At 41.1% G+C, this 19,545-nt stretch overlaps 1 protein-coding gene across 10 annotated transcripts in view; it reads left to right on the forward strand.

Annotated features, from left to right (window-relative positions):
- Positions 1–19,545, forward strand: part of MYO9A (myosin IXA) — a 278,674-nt gene that overhangs the window by 215,803 nt on the left and 43,326 nt on the right. For all 10 annotated transcript variants that reach the window (XM_062206520.1, XM_062206521.1, XM_062206519.1 and 7 more), the window contains 6 exons: positions 3,799–3,911; positions 7,250–7,362; positions 11,115–11,338; positions 11,838–11,954; positions 14,155–14,343; positions 15,565–15,612. In XM_062206520.1, the coding sequence (XP_062062504.1) occupies positions 3,799–3,911; positions 7,250–7,362; positions 11,115–11,338; positions 11,838–11,954; positions 14,155–14,343; positions 15,565–15,612 (804 nt within the window). The remainder of the gene's footprint in view (positions 1–3,798; positions 3,912–7,249; positions 7,363–11,114; positions 11,339–11,837; positions 11,955–14,154; positions 14,344–15,564; positions 15,613–19,545) is intronic.

The following is a 19,545-nucleotide window of genomic DNA, read 5'->3' on the forward strand; positions in this document are numbered from 1 at the left end:
AATAGCAACTTAATACCCTTTACCTCCCCCATTAATGAATTTTTTTGTCTGTTTTGTCAGCCTTTCATTTTCACTTATTGTGACTTAAGTATCAATGAATTTTTCTGGATTTTTTTTTTTTTTGAAGATTTATTTGAAAGGCTGAGCTACAGAGAGGCAGAGAGAGAGGACTTCGATCTGTGGATTCACTCCCCAAATGGCTGGAGATGTGCCAATCTAAAGCCAGGAGCCAGGAGCTTCCTCTGGGGCTCCCAAGGACTTGGGCCATCTTCACTGCTCTCCCAGGCCACAGCAGAGAGCTGGATTGGAAGTGGAGCAGCCAGGTCTCAAACTGGTGCCCATATGGGATGCCAGCACCGCAGGCAGTGGCTTTACCCCCTTTTCCACAGCACTGCCCCCCCCCCCTTTTTTTTTTTTGCTTTTAAGTGATAAGTCTAATGCTGGTCCAGTAGTCTTTCTATTATAAGTTATTTGCTCATTTAGATTGGAGGCCTTCAGATTTTTTTCTTTATATTCCAAATCTGGAATATGCTTTAAAATTGATCATTACAGGTTGATTATCCCACATACCTGGTAGGCTCCTTCAATAAATTCAGGTCTTGAATTAATTTTGAAAATTCCATTGTTTTGCTGATTAGAGAACCCAGTTACAGATAAATTTTTTGCCAGTCTTTGATTTCTACCATGTTCCTTGTGACCCCTTTACTACTTACTTTATACATCACTCTTTTTAAAAAAAAATATATTTATTTATTTGAGAGGCAGAGTTACAGAGAGAGAGAGGGAGAGGCAGAGAGAGAGGTCTTCCATCTGCTGGCTCACTCCCCGGATGACCGTAAGGGCCAGATCTGGGCTAATCTGAAGCCAGGAGCCAGGAGCTTCTTCCAGGCCTCCCACGTGGGCCGTCTTCTGCTGCTTTGCCCTGGCCATTAGCAATGTGGTGTCCTCCTGTGTTTTGCTTCTCGGTTTGCACTTTGTGCTCTTTTGCTCTTCACTACCCAGTCTCCAGGGGGCGCCTCTTCCTTCCTTTTCAGCCTTCCCTCCCCCGCTAGAAGCAATGCCTGTAAAAACACAGCACATGCATTTTACAGTAACGTACATTTAAATCCTGTCCCTGCAGTTTGGTAATCTTAATCTACTGGTAATCTTTACTGTTTTTACACTTACAATGAACGATTTTAGACCATTCCCAAGCCTGATGCTGGTTTTGCTCTTTTGCACAATTTTTCTTGGGCTGCCCTTTTTTTGTGTGAAAGCTTCCAGTGGGGCTGTGAGAGCTTGCTGGGACTATTTGTAATTTTTCAGCCTGCGGATAATTTGATGTTACTGTGCGTTCCTTCTGGTTTTGTTGTAGGTGTTTCCTATAGTTTTGCTTTTCTTCTGGCTTTGTATTGTTTCTGCAGAGTATGTCACTGTGTTTGTATTTAGGCAGCACCCATTATTAGTTTCCTAAAAGGTGTGTATAGAATACTTCTAATCTATGATTTTCCCCTCTCCCCTCCCTTTTCTCCTCTAGTGATTTATTTGTTGAGGAGCTATGATCATTTCTTAATTGTTTGCCACATTTTTGCATTTTGCCTGTTGTAATCCTGTATTGTCATTTAAAATGACATAGCCGTTGACAGTTTAAAGAGAGAATAATTGGATCAATTTGGATTTAGTTTTTTGAGAAAAATACTTCGTGTGAGTTGGTGAATCTATACTGTGGAATCATGTTAGCAGCCACATCTGTCTTTGGTAATGTTAAGATAATTCAAGGAATCATGTGGTATTGACCTGACCCTGGATTTATTAGCATTGTTTTGTAACTGAGGTATATTGTACTTGGGCCATCCTCTGCTGCTTTCCCAGGCATAGCAGCAGGGAGCTGGATTGGAAGTGGAGCAGCCGGGACTTGAACTGACAGCCATAGGGGATGCCGGAGCCGCAGGCCAGGGCTTTAACCTGCTGTGCCACAGTGCTGGCCCCAGTTTGACTGTTTTTGACATATGTATACAACTGTGTAACCTGTCCTGTTGACATCTCCATAACCTGAAAACTTCTCTCATGTTTCAACCCAACCTTCCCCTTCCATTCAACGTCAGAAGCTTCATATAGATGTAATGAATATGTATTCTGTGGGAAGAATTCTAAAATGGCCACGCAAGATTCCTGGCCCTACTGAAAACATCTTTCCTCAGTAAATTTTTCAGACATTGATCTAGGTTCTGTTGTAAAGGGATTTTGCAGATGTCATTAGGGTTCCAAATCAGCTGATCTTCAGAACGAGACATTGTTCACGTGGGCCTAACCTCATCTGATCACACGATCCTGGAAAGCACTTTTCACTTGCTGAAGAGAGGTCAGAGGCTCCTGGAATGGGAAAGGTGCTGCCTCTGCTGGCTTGAGGGTGTTCTCGTGTTCCTTAATAATATCACAGACTGTTTTCTTTTGCATAGCAGAAGGGCAGCCCAAGAAAAATTGTGCAAAAGAGCAAAACTAGCATTAGACTTAGGAATGGTCTGAAATCACTGTCAGAAAAGCTTCATTTTCAGTGTGAAAACTAGACAGAAGAATGCACAGTAACATCAAATTACCTGCAGGCTGAAAAGTGACAAATAGTCCCAGCAAGCTCGCACAGCCCCATGGAAGCTTTTGCATAGCAGAAGGGCAGCCCAAGAAAAATTCATCAGTGCTCAGCCAGCAAGTTCCTGGGGGCCTGGTGGAGATCTTGAGTCCTTTCTTTGTGCTTATCTCCCTTCTCTAGTCTTTTGGTTTTTTGTCACTTTTCTTACTTTGGACTTTGAGCTTCATGTATTCAGCCTGGGGAGTCAGCTAGGTTCTACCTGGTTTGTTTCTCTGTGTCAAAGCCTAGAATCTATATTTAGACGGTAACCTGGAGCAGGTGTAAGACTCAACTTTCTCCAGAGATATTTGTCCTTTGTTGTGAAAACTGGTGTTTACTATTATTTTGTCTGTTTTGTTCTAGGCAAGAGGGTACAACAAGTCTCTGTTACTCCATCTTGGCGAGAAGCAGAAATCTGTTCTTTAAATTTTGACAACTCAGGAGATTGTCTATTTCTGTTGATAAGGTTATATTCAAGCAGACCAAACAGTTAAAGAAAGGATTTTTATAAGTATAGAAAAATAAAATACTAGGAAATGACTTGAATGGGTTATAAGAAATCTCTGCTAAGAAAGAGACTGTCTTTAGAGGAGCACATTATAAACAAATAGAATAAGATTCGCTGGTTGTGATGCCGGTCCTAGTTTGATAGCCTGATAAATTGCTTGTAATTAAGACTGTTAGTGATGATAATGATCTTTTATTCTTTGATTCTTTGGTTTTTTTAATGTGTGTTCTAGGTCCTTTAAGTCTTTGACTGGATATAATGAGAACCTGTTAATAGAAAGTTAAACCATAAAAGTAATTTTTACTTTCTGACATGAAAAAGGCAAACATGGAAGATGGTGCTCAGTGTTCCAGATTTTTGAGACCCTGCATCTTTTGTCTGTGTCTTCACATGGTCTTGCCTATTTTCTCAGCTTCCCACTTGAGATTCTGAAATTGTCAGAAAATGAAGGTGGTTCCTGTTGAGCACTCATGTTGACCCAAGTTCTTATTTAATGTTTACTTAGGAAGGCAATGGAATTTTCAATAGGTTCTGTTATTTCAGTGAGTCTCTTATTAATATGAATGCGTTTTTATATTTTTTTAACAGCTGTAATTCTCAAATAATTCCATAACCTAAGTTTTAATTACAGTGCTATCATATATTTACTTTGTTTTAAAGTCTTTCACATATGCAATTATTACAGACATCACAGAGATTTTCTGCAATTGATGAACAAGCAAAGCTTCATAAGACTATGTCCCAAGGAGAGATTACGAAGTTGGCAGTGAGACAGAAAGCTTCAGATTCGGATATAAGGTATAAAGTGTACATAGAGTCAATAGGGGTGTTATAACTTTATTTAAAAGCTGATTACAATTGAATACTGAGTTTTTTAACTTCGTTTATCAATTTTTCAAGAAATAAGTACTTACTGTTGACAGGCACACTGTAGTGCAGATCTACATAATGAAATGTATGTTCCTTTAAGTTTAGCAGCGTGACTGGGGAGAGTTTCTGAGTTATTATTTTACTTTTGTTGTAAATGAAGAGAAAGTAGACCAGATGAGATTGAAATATGTTCTGGCTTTGGACTTGGATTCCATTCTGAGCTAAGTTGTTTCAGAGACAGAACTATAAAATGCTTCTGGGAATTTCTGTTTTCTTTGAAAGAGCTTGTACAGTTTTTATTTTTCAAATAAATATCTTAATCCCTTGTTGTGTTAGGTAAGCATGTGTTCCTTCAATGAAAACTTGAAAGTCATGCTGAAATCTTTGTGATTCATAACTCTGCTAACGTCCCCTTTATGACTGACCTGTAATTCCAGGAAACCCAGCTACTAAGAAACAAGCTGTAGTAGAATGAACACACACCCACAGATAGCAGGTTAAATATATATGTCGGATTTTCACTTTCTGTTCTCGAATTGTTGAAAGTGATAATACCTACAAAACAAATAAAAACATAAATGGAGACAGTTGCAATAAATTTGTGAAATGCAAAAAGTAAGTAGACTTTAAATTTTAAATGCCTTAGTAGATAGGAAAAAGTCTATCATAAACCAACTGGGTAAAGCTGAGAAAGAAGTATCCAGGTGACAACTGTTTCGGTTTAGCAAAAATGTGGAATTTATTCTTTGGAGAGAAATAAGCAGAGTATCTCTGGGCTTAGAGCTTATCAGGTGCAGCTGATGGCTGGGGCACGTAGAACAGGGGATTTAATGACTGTTGACAGAATGAGTGTTAAGATTCCCCCAGTTTTCATCCTTTGCTGAGCACCCACATTTCCCATGCCCTCTAAACAAATGGTTCAGAGAGTTTTTGGTACCTTTATCCAGCCCTCAGATAAAGATCTGAATATACTAATATTACAGGTTCTCCTTGAAAAATTGGCCAGCCAGGCAACCCTCTAAGGAAGTCTGCACTTTGGAAGCCCCGCACTGATGCAGACTGGAGCTTCTAAGCTACTTGGATTTTGCCCTGCTTTGAGTCATGACAGATACCAGTGTTCCCCACATGTAGAAGAGATACCTCATATTGAAGAAACCAGCGCTAGCAGGAAGAATACAACTTGGAAGCAATAAATAGGGCATGGAAAACTTCAGGATAGACCAATACAGCTATCAGCAGACTTAAATAATATAATGGCATCCATAAAACCAAACAGGGCACACAAAAGGCAAAAATTCCTAATAAAAAGAACTTTTAAGATATTTTGAAAATATAATAGCATAAAAGAACAGCACAGAAGGAAAGTTAAGTACATAATCTCAGAAAATTGAGCAAAGATGTGGAAGAGATAAGAAAACTAGAAGCTCAGTTCAGGAGGTTCAGTGACCCAGTGAGAAGAGGTCTTGTGAGATAGAACGTAGGAAATGAAGAAGAGCAAATGGGCAATAAAGTACATCAGCTGAATTTTTCAGAACTGAGGACATGAGTTCTAGGTTGGCTGGGCCCACTGAGTGCCCAGCACTGTGGTGAAAGCAGACCCATCCTGGAAGACACGTCATTGTCAAGGTAAAGGCTCTCCATGATGGTGCTGAAGCCACTCTGGATTGGAGCAGGTTAACAGGACTCTGAATGAGACTTCTTCGAGAAGGTGAAACTGGGGTGTGACTGTAGGAAGAAGACAGACGAATGGGAAGCGTTGGACGTGAATGATGTGCAGAACAGTGAGCAAAGGAAATCCAGAACTCTGGAATAAGACATCATGTAGGCAGTTAACGAGCTTCAGCTGGGAATGTTGTTTACATAATAAAAGTAAATACAGAATATACCCCTACATAAAATTACAGTGTAATTCTCCTGGGGACATGTGTGATGAGTGTGCGACAGGAGGGTGAAGCTTGCCTGATCATTGTGGTCATGACAAGGAGAGCGTTGTAAGCAGGTTGAGTATCAGAGCAGTCAGTGCAATCAGTTCACAGGGATTGTCTCCAGGGAGCAGAGCATGGACTGAGAGTGACAAGGATGCTGTTGGTTGTAAGAAGCCTTGAAGAACAATTTCTTGTTACATTAGTGAGTGTGTAAGCTTAACAAAAGCTTTAAAAAACAAACAAACAAAAGTAAAAACACATGGCCTTCAGAGGCAGACAGAGCTGATTCTAACTTGCACTTCTATCACTCTCTGAGCCTCAGTTTGCTCATATGTGAAGTGGGGTAATAATGTCTACTCGAGGGTGGTTGTGAAAATCAGGGTTAGCACATATAAAACAGTGCCTGTCACCTAGTAGATCCTCAGGTAATTTTTGATTGAATGAATGAACCTACACATGAACAAATTAATATACAAATAAGCCTACTGGTAGATGGTTAGCTACAGTCGCTGTGCATGACCAGTATGTGTGAGCTGTTGTCACTGTGTCAGGGTACTTCCTCCAAATACTTAGATAGCATATAAGCTGTATGAGGTTTATATGAGGAAACTTTGTCACTGTTGGCTGTGTAACCTTGAGAAAGTTATCTCATGTGTAAGTCTCTAGTTTTTCACTTCTACAATATTCATGGTAGTTTGTTAAAGGCTGTTGTAATTAAATAAAGTAATTTTGTATTAGCAATTAACATTGTGCCTTGAATGAAATGAGAGTTCAAATAAGTAGTGGCTATTGTTAGTTAATAACATGGATAATTCATGAATATAAATGACATTAAAACTTTTATTGTATTAGTCAGTGAAAAGATTTAAAATTATACCTATATCATGACTACAGCGATAGAAAAATTGGATTAAGAATTGAAGGAAATTACCAAAAAATGGAAACCAATGTTTTTTAGAGCAGTAGGGTTATTTCTGATTTCTTACAGTTACTTACATACTAAATCAAAACTGGATGGGACAAAAATGAAAAGATTAAAAGTTTGTGAATCAGAAAACCCGAATTGGAATCCTAGTTCCACTGCTTTGTAACTATTTTTTATTACAAAATTATTCTGCTTCTTTTTGGATCTTACTATTTCGGTATTCAAGACAAAGAAGCTATCTATCTGCCAAGTGGAATTGAAATGTGAGGTTGAAAATTCAATGTGATTGAATTTAAACTGGAAAGTTAGATGAGCTCATACATACTAAAGCCTGAAGTGATAAGCCTGAAGTGATACACACATGTCATCACTAGGACAAACTGATTTTCAGTTTTTACCTTTATTTTTTTAAACAGACCTCAGAGAGCTAAGATGCGGTTCTGGGCCAAAGGGAAACCAGGGGAGAGGAAGATGGCCAGAGTGAAGCCTGCCCCACAGTTGGATGTCTCGTCACATCTGTGTCCAGACGGTAGGAACCAACCAGGGTAGAGCTTTCTTCATAATTTCTGCTTGTTCCTTCTGAAGGGTTGCTATTCTTGAAGTATTCACAGTGACTAGGTCTTCTCATGGGTCAGCACCAAGATTGCTAACTCTTTCCTTAACTAAAAATTATTACCTTTTTTTTTTTTAATAAAAGATTTATTTTGTTTGCTTGAAAGACAGTTGCAGAGAGAGGTAGAAATAGAGAGAGAAAGGTCTCCCATCCACTGGTTCACTTCTTAAATGGCTGTAATGGCCAGAGCTGAGCCAATCTGAAGCCAGGAGCCAGGACCTTCTTCTCGGTCTCCCACATAGGTGCAGGGGCTCAAGGACTTGGGCCGTCTTCTGCTGCTTTCCCAGGTGCATTAGCAGGGAGCTGGATCAGAAGTGGAGCAGCTGAGACCTGAACTGGTGCCCATATGGGATGCTGGCCACTGCAAGTGGCGGCTTTACTTGCTACGCCACAGCGCTGGCCCCAAATTGTTACATTTTTATCCATAATGAAAATTCTAAGAAAATGTGCCACAAAACAGTGAAAATCTCAAGAATAACTGTGAGCTTCAGTTTAGCCTTAATTTTTTTAAAATTAATTAATTTATTTTTTATTTTTTGACAAGCAGAGTGGATAGTGAGAGAGAGAGACAGAGAGAAAGGTCTTCCTTTTTCATTGGTTCACCCCCCAATGGCCACTGCGGCCGGCGCATCTCGCTGATCTGAAGCCAGGAGCCAGGTGCTTCTCCTGGTCTCCCATGCGGGTGCAGGGCCCAAGGACTTGGGCCATCCTCCACTGCCTTCCCAGGCCATAGCAAAGAGCTGGCCTGGAAGAGGGGCAACCGGGATAGAATCCGGCGCCCCAACCGGGACTAGAACCTGGTGTGCCAGCGCCGCAAGGCGGAGGATTAGCCTGTTGAGCCACGGCGCCGGCCAGCCTTAATTTTCTAAACTGTAAAAATTTGGCCATTATTCATTCACTTAACAGAATTGTGTTGTTGGTAATAATTAATAAGAGTAGCTAGTATTTGAATGCTTGCCACCAGAAGGCGCTGCACTGTATTAACTCAGTTGATCCTTGCAGCAGTTTTTTGATGGCTAGTATGATTACTATCCACAAGTTTTAGATGAGAGAAATAAGGCCCAGAATATATATGCATATTTATGTATACACATGCAGTAACTCAAAGAGCTGAGATCTGGGTCAGGCTATCTACTTTTTTTTTTTTTTTTTTTTTTTTTTTTGACAGGCAGAATGGACAGTGAGAGAGACAGAGAGAAAGGTCTTCCTTTGCCATTGGTTCACCCTCCAATGGCCACCGCGGCCGGCACGCTGCAGCCAGTGCACCGCGCTGATCCAAAGCCAGGAGCCAGGTGCTTCTCCTGGTCTCCCATGGGGTGCAGGGCCCAAGGACTTGGACCATCCTCCACTGCACTCCCGGGCCACAGCAAAGAGCTGGCCTGGAAGAGGGGCAACTGGGACAGAATCCGGTGCCCTGACCAGGGCTAGAACCCAGTGTGCCGGCTCCGCGGGTGGAGGATTAGCCTATTGAGCCGTGGCACCGGCCCAGGCTATCTACTTCTTACTCCACATTCTTCACTGCTGTGCAGTGAATTACATGACTTTTTTTTTTTTTTTTTAAGATTTATTTATTTATTTGAAAGGCAGAGTTACAGAGAGAGAGAGAGAGCAGTCCTCCATCCACTTGTTCACTTCCCAGATGGCTGCAACGGCTGAGGCTGTGCTGATCTGAAGCCAGGAGCCAGGACCTTCTTCTGGGTCTCCCAAGCAGGTGTAGGGGCCCAAGGACTTGGGTCATCTTCCACTGCTTTCCCAGGTGCATTAGCAGGGAGCTGAATCAGAAGTGGAGCAGCTGGGACTCAAACTGACACACATATAGGATGCTGGCACTGCAGGCGGAGGCTTTACCCACTATGCCACAGTGCCCCAAGATTACATACCTATTACATGTCCATACCTAGCAGATGCTGGCAGTTTACAGTGAAGAAGTTATTTTAACTTTTGGGGCATGAATCATAACACATTTTAAAGTTAGCTCATCTGTTGAGAAAATTGACCTTTCTAAATGCTGGGAGTGACTAATTCTCCAAGGATTCCAGTAATCCCAGTGGTAGAAGATTACCTCTTCTTCCCAAGCCCTTCCTTAGGCGTGCTGGAGGTCTGTATTGCTATGTGACAGCTGTCTACAGCAGGAGTGCACCTCCCAGGTAGCTGTGTGGTGATGTATGGGTAAAATCCCAGCACTGACTACACAGGATGAGACCCCAAGAGGGAAGCTGGTGTCTCTGAGGGGCGGACAGAAAGGACCCAGTTAGGATAAGTAAGCAAGATCTGCTCGTATGTGGGGGAAGCTAAAGGGAACTGGGCTTCCTCCAGGACGGAGGCCAGAGCAGGGGTGATTGTCAGCACCGCGTGCCAGGGGACACAGAGTAGGGATGTATTCACACCCCTGTTTTTGTGCTTGTGAGCTGACAGACTGGTGAGGATAAACCCAATAAAGAACAAAGTAAAATTCCTTACTGTTGGATGACTAAGTTGATCAACAGGCATCGATCTGAATTGTTCATTTCACTGCTAATTCCCTAAAACTGTAAAGCTCTTTAGTTGGAAACTTAAAAGCAGCCTTCATTTATCAGGACACATGTGTAGTATGATTATAGCTTTTTATTTATATCTAGGTAAAAATTTATGAAGGCAGTCCTTTGATTATAGGCAATTTCTTAAGTAACAATATAAGAAAGACACTGACTTTGCTGAATACAATAATTACATATTTATATATGTCAGTTACATCATGGCATTAGAATCGAGTGACACTGATTTGAATGCACCTGCATTCTGTATCTTTATGCTCTTTATTCTGGTGTCTTTGCTGAGACGTTGTCTCAATTCCTACCTCAGGTGACACTGAGCATGTAAGGGGTTAGCTTTTTCCTTTATTATCAGAGTACTCGTTTAGCTGAGTGAGGCTATACATTTGGACAGAGGACAGAGGAGCATACCTGTTGAGGAAGGAAGCACACTTGAAATGAGCAGAGGCCAACTGGCTTTGGCAAATCTAATTCTAGATTACTGTGAACTACATGCAGTCTTAATTTCTCCAGTGTAAATTGCAGAGAAAAACTGTTAACTTCTCAGCTATAGACTCCGCTAGTTCATTCCAGGAATTCTGTGAGTTGTTCAGTTAGTTATTTGAGAGATGTGTAAGAAAATACTAAAGAAAACCGGTTTTAGTTAACTGACCCCCTAACAGGTTACCAGATCATCACGTGAGGTTACTGAAGCATCCATGCCAACTCTGCTAAGTTGTCAGGCTTGTATTTAGCTAGACATTCTTTCAAATAAGTGTAGCAAAGCTATGACAGGGCTCGCAGTCAGCATTTGATGTGCCAATGTGGCCACGTTCCCTTGTTTGTCTGGGGCTGAGGTTTTTAGGATCTAGGTTGATGTTCTACAAGGCGCTTCCATCCAGTTTTCCAGTATTGTACCTCAGCTTCTTGGGAGACATCACAGCTTTTCTCTTTCAGAAGTGGTAATTCTTAAATGCATTTTCTGCACAAATGTGCAGTCTGGGTTTTGTGCCTGCCTGCCCTAAGGCATTAACCTTAGTTTGCTTTTCTGATACTCTATGTCCTTCAGTGACCTAAAGGAACTTAAGAAGAAGGATGTGGAAATTATCAGTGTTTTTACTAAATCTGTCTTCTTGGGTACTCGGTCTTGATTTGTAGAATTACCTCAGTATCATCCAACACCTCCTTTGAGCCCAGAACTGCCTGGCAGTTGCCGGAAGGAGTTCAAAGAAAACAAAGAACCTTCTCCAAAGGCGAAGCGCAAGCGGAGTGTGAAGATCAGCAGTGTGGCTTTGGATTCTGCGCACTGGCAAAATGACTCTGTCCAGATCATAGCAAGTGCCAGTGATTTAAAGAGCATGGATGAATTTCTTCTGAAAAAGGTACATTTTGGTTGCTGAGCAAGGCCTTTGAGCAGCTTTGGCTCCTGAATGATTGTATATATCAGTATATGCCCTCTAGAGATCAAGGTTAACATATGCTTCAGCAAGTAAGAGGGTGTGCTCCTTAGCAGAAAGGGTCAAAAGTAGGGGCAAACGAAGTCAGACTGAGTGGACAAGATTTCAGATTCAGGCTGTACTGTTGCCTTCCACTGCACTGTGGTCGTAGGTTGTGCTCTGTGTGTGAAGGTGAGGTCTGCTGCATACTCGGGGCTGTTCTGTTACAGAATTCTGCAGTGTTAGGAGTGGCTTGTGACATTACCTCTCAGTCCCAGTAGTTGGACTCTTTAGTTATACTTTACCTGGGTTCCTTCATAATCTGTGGCTTGCATTTTTAGGACAATTTTTAAAAAATTGTTAAAAATTTTTTAAAATTTTTAATTGAAGGGACGATAAGTATCCACTGTTGATTGGGTCTAAAAACTCTTTCTGTGGTTCTCAGATGAATGACTTAGATAATGAAGACAGCAAGAAGGATACACTGGTGGATGTTGTGTTTAAAAAAGCCCTGAAAGAATTTCGGCAGAATATTTTCAGCTTTTATTCATCTGCATTGGCGGTAAGTTGTACTATGTTAGGACATACTCAGTAATTCAGTGTGTGAAAATTGACACTACTGTAGAAAATAGAACATAAAGGCCACGTTCAACTAGAGACTGCTTAAGTTCATTTTGTTTTGGGAGTGGCTGAGGAAAAGCACATTAGAAGGCTCAGGCTGACAGCCTCCTCGAGTTTCCTTGAGTACTTTCCCCCCTTATGGCTATGTTTCTCATAGTACTGACGTCAGATATTCTAGGTACGAGTCTCTCTCTCTCTCCCTCTCTCTCTCCTCTCTCTCAAAAATTTTTATGTATTATTTATTTGAAAGGCAGAGTTAGAGAGAGAGAAATATCTTCCATCTGCTGATTCACTCCCCAAATGGCTGTAACAGCCAGGCTGAAGCCAGGAGCCAAGGGCTTCTTCCAGGTCTCCCATGTGGCTTCAGGGGCCCAAACACTAGGGTCATGTTCCGTTGCTCTCCCAGGCAAATTAGCAGGGAACTGGATGGGAAGTGGAGCAGCCGCACTTGACCTGGTACCCGTATGGGATGGCAGCATTGCAGCTGGGGGCTTTACCTGCTGCTTCACGACGCCAGTCTGGTGATTCTGTTTCATTCAGTGGCTCCCTAGTATCTTGACTTACTGTAATCCTTTTAGCTCCATTGCTCGGGTGTAATTTGGAATCTCCTCTGTGTTTGGAGCTTCATACACAGGGTTTTTTTCTCCCCCAGGGGAATTAGGGAGCTTAATATCAGTAATTTATACATATCAGTTTATATAATTTGAGATTTACCTCATACTTTCACATAATACTCATTATGTTTTAGAAAATTTCTTTTTTGATGCTAAAGTATGTAATAATTGTTGCCTGGGTCTGTTGAATAATTGCTAATATTTATAATTGTTTCATTCTGTAAAATAATATTTCCTATTTTTTTCTCCAATCTGTTCTTTATTTCATTGTGGAAAACTTTTTAGTGTATACTCTATATTTATACGTTTCTCAGCATAAGATTGTTTTCTTGTTTAGAAATGGGAGAGAATAATAATCTGGAGACTAAAATATAGAAATCATCACTTACAACAGCTTGCTAGATTGGAGAGGGGCAGGGTGTCCACATGTTTTGAATCCTGCCCAGCCTTTCCACGGTCTTCTGTGCTTCCTCTCTGGAGTTCTGGATAGGACTCAGAGGTGCTGGGTGCTCCAATTCAGGGAGGGAGAGACAGCACAATGAAGCAGAGCTCAATAGTGGTTTGCTAACGGTGGATCAAAAAAGTTCACCCTTCAAATCTGAAGCAAGAAATAAATTCTAAACATGTATAGTACTTTCTGAGTTTTCTTTCTTATAAATGCTCCAGATTTCATTTTAAAACATTAAAAAAAATTCCATTTGGATTCCTTTGTAAGTAATATGACGTTACTCTGACCATTGTCAGTCTTTGGAAAAAAAAAATTTTTTAAAGGTTTCTGAATGTTTTGTAAGGCAAAGATTCAAGTATTCTTTCAGTTTTAGCATAGCACTACCTTATTAAGTTTATTTCTGGGTTGATTAGTAATTAAGAGGGATGCAAATCATCTTTATAGCTATATAAAATTAAAATTCCCGACTTGGAGGAGGAATTCCCAGGATTCGCACAAACACTTACTGCATCTCTCTATACCAGAGTGGGAGTTTATATAAATACTCATTAGAAAGCATAGCTGGGCTGGCGCCGCGGCTCACTTGGCTAATCCTCTGTCTGAGGTGCCGGCATCCCGGGTTCTAGTCCTGGTTGGGGCACCGGATTCTGTCCCGGTTGCCCCTCTTCCAGGCCAGCTCTCTGCTGTGGCCCGGGAAGGCAGTGGAGGATGGCCCAAGTGCTTGGGCCCTGCACCCGCATGGGAGACCAGGAGAAGCACCTGGCTCCTGGCTTTGGATCAGCGAGGTGCGCCGGCTGCAGCACACTGGCCGCAGCGGCCATTGGGGCTGAACCAATGGCAAAGGAAGACCTTTCTCTCTGTCTGTCTCTTTCTCTCACTGTCCACTCTGCCGTTCAAAAAAAAAAAAAAAAAAAAAAATATATATATATATATATATATATATATATATATATATATATATAGCATAGCTGGATCCTAATCTTCATTCTAAATATTACCCAATACTATGTTGACTCAGACTCCTATAGGTAAAGAATATCTTGATGAAACCTTACATTTCTTCTTTTACTACTTACTAGATGGATGATGGGAAAAGCATACGGTATAAAGACCTCCACGCACTGTTTGAGCAGATTCTGGAAAAGACCATGAGACTGGAGCAGCGTGACTGGAGTGAATCTCCAGTGAGAGTTTGGGTCAATACTTTTAAAGTGTTTTTAGATGAATATATGAATGAATTCAAGACTTCGGATTGCACAGCCACAAAGGTAAAGGTCATATATTTTGATTAATCCTGTTAAAAATCTATTTGGGACATCTGGTCTTTGACAAAACATCAGCGTGAACACTTCAGCCTAGTTCTCCTTCAGGCCCTCCAGACTCCATTCTGTTTTAGCATAGAACATGGTCAGTTCATCAGACCATGTTTCCTAAACCCTCTGCAATGAATATGATTCTCCATGAAATTAAAATATAATATTATACCCTCAGTTTTAATAGAAATCAGCACCTGAATTTCCTTTTGAAAAACAGTGGTTAAAGTTGTGACTCATTGTGTCATTTGGTGGCTTTAATATAAGGCCCCACAGATTGTATTTCCCTTTGAATTAGTCTTTAGAAAAATGTATACTTTGGGAAATCTATGTGACTGTACTAGGTAACCCTTATTTTTCAGGCCTCTTTGGCTCTGAGAATGGTATGAGGTGTTTGTTACTTTCTTTGCTCCATTACGTAACCATTGCGTAACCACATAGCAGAGACAGCAGGCTCAGACAGTCACCAGTGCGTTAGTGTGTTTCATTTGTCATTGTAGATGCAGTAGTGAGGCAGCTGTTTGCATCAGGAACATCCTCAGTCCTGTATTGATGATGCTTCGTTTTATTTTTATTCTAGTTTTTAAAGGTTTAGATTTATAAACCATCTTAGATCACTTTTGAAGTAGCCAAACAGAAACTAGTCCTTGAAAGTTCTGTACTAGATCTAAATTTAAGATCTTTATTTTATGCAGAAGAAGATTATTACCAGGCATATACAACATTTGTTTATAAGTTTTAAAGAATGGGTTGAGATTGTTCCATGTTGTGGTTATCAGGAAATGTTACATATAAGAGAGTTTGTCCATGTCCCAAAAGGTATCTTTGGTATTTACCTCTGTGCTAGTTTTCTAGAGCCAAAATGTGGGAAGTAAAAATCTTTAAAATGAATCATCATTTAGTTAATGCTTAAAATAAAAGTCATTTTAATTAGTTTTGGTCAGAGCTATTTAAAAAATAATCTCTAAGTATCCATCCTTCTGGTCTGTTGATTTTCTTAGCATTGTGTTTTACCAAATTTTTTCTCGTATTTGCTTGTTGTCACTGTGCATTTCCTATTAAAGAATAAAGAGCTGCCCTGTTACCTGTTGAGCAGATAATTCAGTATATCTGATAAATAAGCAAGTGTGTTAGTCTTTGTTGTCAAAATTTTTGTATTACTCTATACTCTGCCAGGTACCAAAAACAGAAAGGAAGAAAAGAAGGAAAAAAGAAACTGATTTGGTAAGTTGTAATCTGCCTTTTCTAGTATGAGAAAGCAATTTTCAGCTTGGTGGCCCAAAGTACATCACACATTATTTCTGTGGATATATTTAAGGAATAGGTGCAATCAGATGCTTAAGAGGTAATCAGTTATGTCTTTCCAAAAATTGAAAATGACAAATGTGCCTTGAATTCAGTGGCTGGTGTTGCTGTCAGTGTGGCTCCCTAAAATGGCTTCCTGAAGGTTTCTATAACTCAGGAAATGTGTGCATCTGTCATCCCTCTCGTGAGGGAACTACAAAGGAACCCTCCTGCCCCTCACCCCATAAAGAAAATGGGGGGTATTTCGGGTTTTGCAGATATAGGTACTTGTAATTCATAAGGTATTTCCAAAGGGTTTTGAACAAGTTTTACCCTTGTTCCTATTTCCATTTCATATTATCTATCTCTGTTGCTTGATTTTTGATAATTTCTGTAATTATAAAAATTAATTAAGCTCTAAAGGATCGCATAATCTCCTAGTGGAGGCAGGAATTTAAAAATGTGTTACTATCAGATGCCTAGGTAAATAATATAGTAGAAATGGGAAGTACTACTGACATTCAGAAAAGGGGACAGAAGCTGTGTTTCTCAACAAGTGAGTACTGGTTGAGGCAGGTGGTATCTAGCCAGTGGCAAAGAGTACATATAAATGTGAGTGAAGAACCTAGCGCATTGAGCCAATAGCCTGGGTTGGTTCAAGTATTGCAAATTTGTTTGGAAGTGGATGGGTAAGAAGGTAGGAGTCTGGTCAGGGCCTGCTTTGTCTCTGTCTTGTAGCTGACCATCTCACATCACATCCGCTGTTATCACAGCAGTCAAATACACTCTGTATAGTCTCATAATTGATCTGTCTTCCTGTACCTTCTCCCCGTGTCATAGCCAGGTCATGTACTTGCTCTTAGTGAGGGGGTAGACATGTGGTGCAGCTGTTAAGCCACAGCTTGGGACACCGTATCCCATATTGGAGTGCTTGGGCATGGCCAGAGCATGAAACTGTTGTGGATAAAACATGAGCTAAAAATTTTGAAATTTAGTTAGTTTATTTTTTTAATTTATTTTATTTTATTGACAGGAAGAGTGGACAGTGAGAGAGAGAGACAGAGAGAAAGGTCTTCCTTTGCCGTTGGTTCAGCCCCCAATGGCCGCTGCAGCCGTCGTGCTGCGGCTGGCGCACCATGCTGATCTGAAGCCAGGAGCCAGGTGCTTCCTCCTGGTCTCCCATGTGGGTGCAGGGCCCAAGCACTTGGGCCATCCTCCACTGCCTTCCCAGGCCACAGCAGAGAGCTGGACTGGAAGAGGTGCAACCAGGACAGAATCCGGCACCCCAACCAGGACTAGAACCCAGTGTGCCGGCGCCGCAGGCGGAGGATTAGCTAAGTGAGCTGCGATGCCAGCCCCTGATTGCTCCACTTCTGATCCAACTCTCAGCTGTGTGGCCTAGAAAAACAATGGAATATGGACCAAGTGCTTGGGCCCCTGTACCCGCCCCGGAGACCTGGAAGAAGCTCCTGGCTCCTGGCTTCAGATTAGTACAGCTCCAGCCATTGCAGCCAACTGGGGAGTGAACCAGTAGATGGAAGACCTCTCAGACTCTCTCTCTCTCTCTCTCTCTCTCTGCCTCCCTGTAACTCTACCTTTTAAATAAATAAATAAATCTTTAAAAAAAAAAAAAAAGGGAGAGGCACAGAGGGATTTTTAAAAAATTTTTAAGGAAAAAATTGACTCCTAATAGTCTTCTGCTATGTGGTTTGATATAGGCAGTGCTACCAGTCAGAATTAATGGAATTTTTGATTTAACTGTTCTGCTGGCATAATCTTTTAAGATTTTTTTTCAATGAAATAGTCATAGAAACACAATTTAAAATGGTACTCTTTATACAGTAAACCTCTTCCACTGTTACCAATTTTTTTTGTCTTGTTTCAGACTCTGTGCCGCTAAAAGTATTTATGTGTGTACGTATTACTATTCTTTTTCTAGAGATTTTAGTGCAATTATCATTTACTTTGATTATAGTTGATTTATTATTGAAATTTTATTTCAGCAGTCTTTGTCTTTATGCTACTGAGATTTCTGTTTATCTTAGGCAAATTATTATATAATTATTACAGTTTCTTTTTTTAAAAGCATAAATTTCCACTTTATTTTTCCAGAGAGTAATTTTTCTTCAGCCCTTGAAGATTACACTCCACGTGGGCTTTCGTGGAGGCTGTGGGGCAGCACTGGCAGGTCTAAATCGGGGTGGTGGTGTGCAGTCCTTGTGGACTTCATGAGATCCATTTCTGCCCGCCTTGCTGTGAATGGCACAACTCAGACAATAATGTAGCTTTACATACAGCTGGGAAGCACGCGTGCGTCAAAAACACTGGCTTCGGAGATGTCCCCCGCTGGCTGCAGCCTCCACTGTGTTGAGAATGACAAACTGCTTAATGGCCTGTCCTTGGGCACACGGTGAACGCAGTGCAGTGAGGAGGCTGCACGTGGCCGCGGCCCTTCTTAGCGTAGCTCTTGATCCTTCCTTTTCTTTGTCATCTTGGAACTGAGGACCTGAAAGAAAAAGCTACAATTTATTTCTTTCCATTCCTTTTCCTGGTACATTTATTATTTTTTCTTTTTTAAGATTTTATGTATTTATTTGAGAGATAGAGCTACATACAGAGATAGGGAGAGACAGATAGAAAGGTCTTCCTTCCGCTGGTTCACTCCCCAAATGGCCACAATGGCCAGAGCTGTGCTGATCAAAAGCCAGGAGCCAGGAGCCTTCTTGGGGGTCTCCCACGCAGGTACAAGGGCCTAAGTACTTGGACCATCTTCTACTGCTTTCCCAGGCCATAGCAAAGAGCTAGATTGGAAGAGGAGCAGCCGGGACTAGAACCAGCGCCCATGTGGGATGCCAGCACCTTATGTGAAGGATTAACGTACTGCGCCACAATGCTGGCCCCTATTATTTTTTCTTCTAAAAAGTGTTTAATCATTCTGAAATTTGTTTTAGTCCCAAGAGTAAGGTAGGGATTGTCTTGATTTCTTCAACAGCATGTAAATTATCTGAACACTATTGTGATAACTTTTTTCCCTCTAGTTTGAAATAAATTTTTATGATATACCCAGTTTTAACTACATTTCAATTAATTTTGTAGTCTCTATTTTTATTCATTGATCTATTTATCCTTACCTCAGCCCCAAATCACTTTTTATTTTCTCAAATATATGTACATATATACCCATAATAGACAAAACTCTAAAATGTATTAAAGATATATTCTCCAGCTTAAATAGAAATAATTAGTATTCTCTATGAGAATCATTCTTTTTGTGTCTTTGTTCGGTTCTGTGTATTCATCTGGAACATCCCACCCTGTGGTGCCTTTTGTCCCATAGAAACTTCTCATCATGCTCCTCTCTTGTGCTTCTCTTGAGCTCTGGAGCTTATACCAAACCAGCTATCCTCAAAACACACTCCCAGAAATCAGTGCCTCAACTCTCAGTTTCTGAATTTCAGCCTTGGGCATCAGAGATACGGAAAGGAAAAGAGAGCCCACAGGTCGAGCTGTGACTTGGCAGTGCCATAATCTCATATGGGCAGTGGTTCTAGTCCCGGCTGCTCCACTTCTGATCCAGCTCCTGCTAATGCACTTGGGGAAAGAGTAGAAGTTGGCCCAAGTCCTTGGGCCCTTGCACCTGTGTGAGAGACCCTGAAGAGGCTCCTGCCTCCTGCCTTCACCCTGGCCCCAGCTGTTGTGGCCATTTGGAGTGTGAACCAGCAGGTGGAAGATCCCCGCAATTGTGCCTTTCGAGTAAATAGAGTAAGTCTTAAGAACAAGAAAGAGTGAGTAAATGTGTGGAGGATTGGGAAGGGTTCTGTCTCCCCGGACTTGTTCTAGCAGCAGGATCTTCTCACTGCCCTACCTACATCA

Source organism: Lepus europaeus, chromosome 11 (genome assembly GCF_033115175.1).
Source record: "Lepus europaeus isolate LE1 chromosome 11, mLepTim1.pri, whole genome shotgun sequence".
Lineage (NCBI taxonomy): Eukaryota > Metazoa > Chordata > Mammalia > Lagomorpha > Leporidae > Lepus > Lepus europaeus.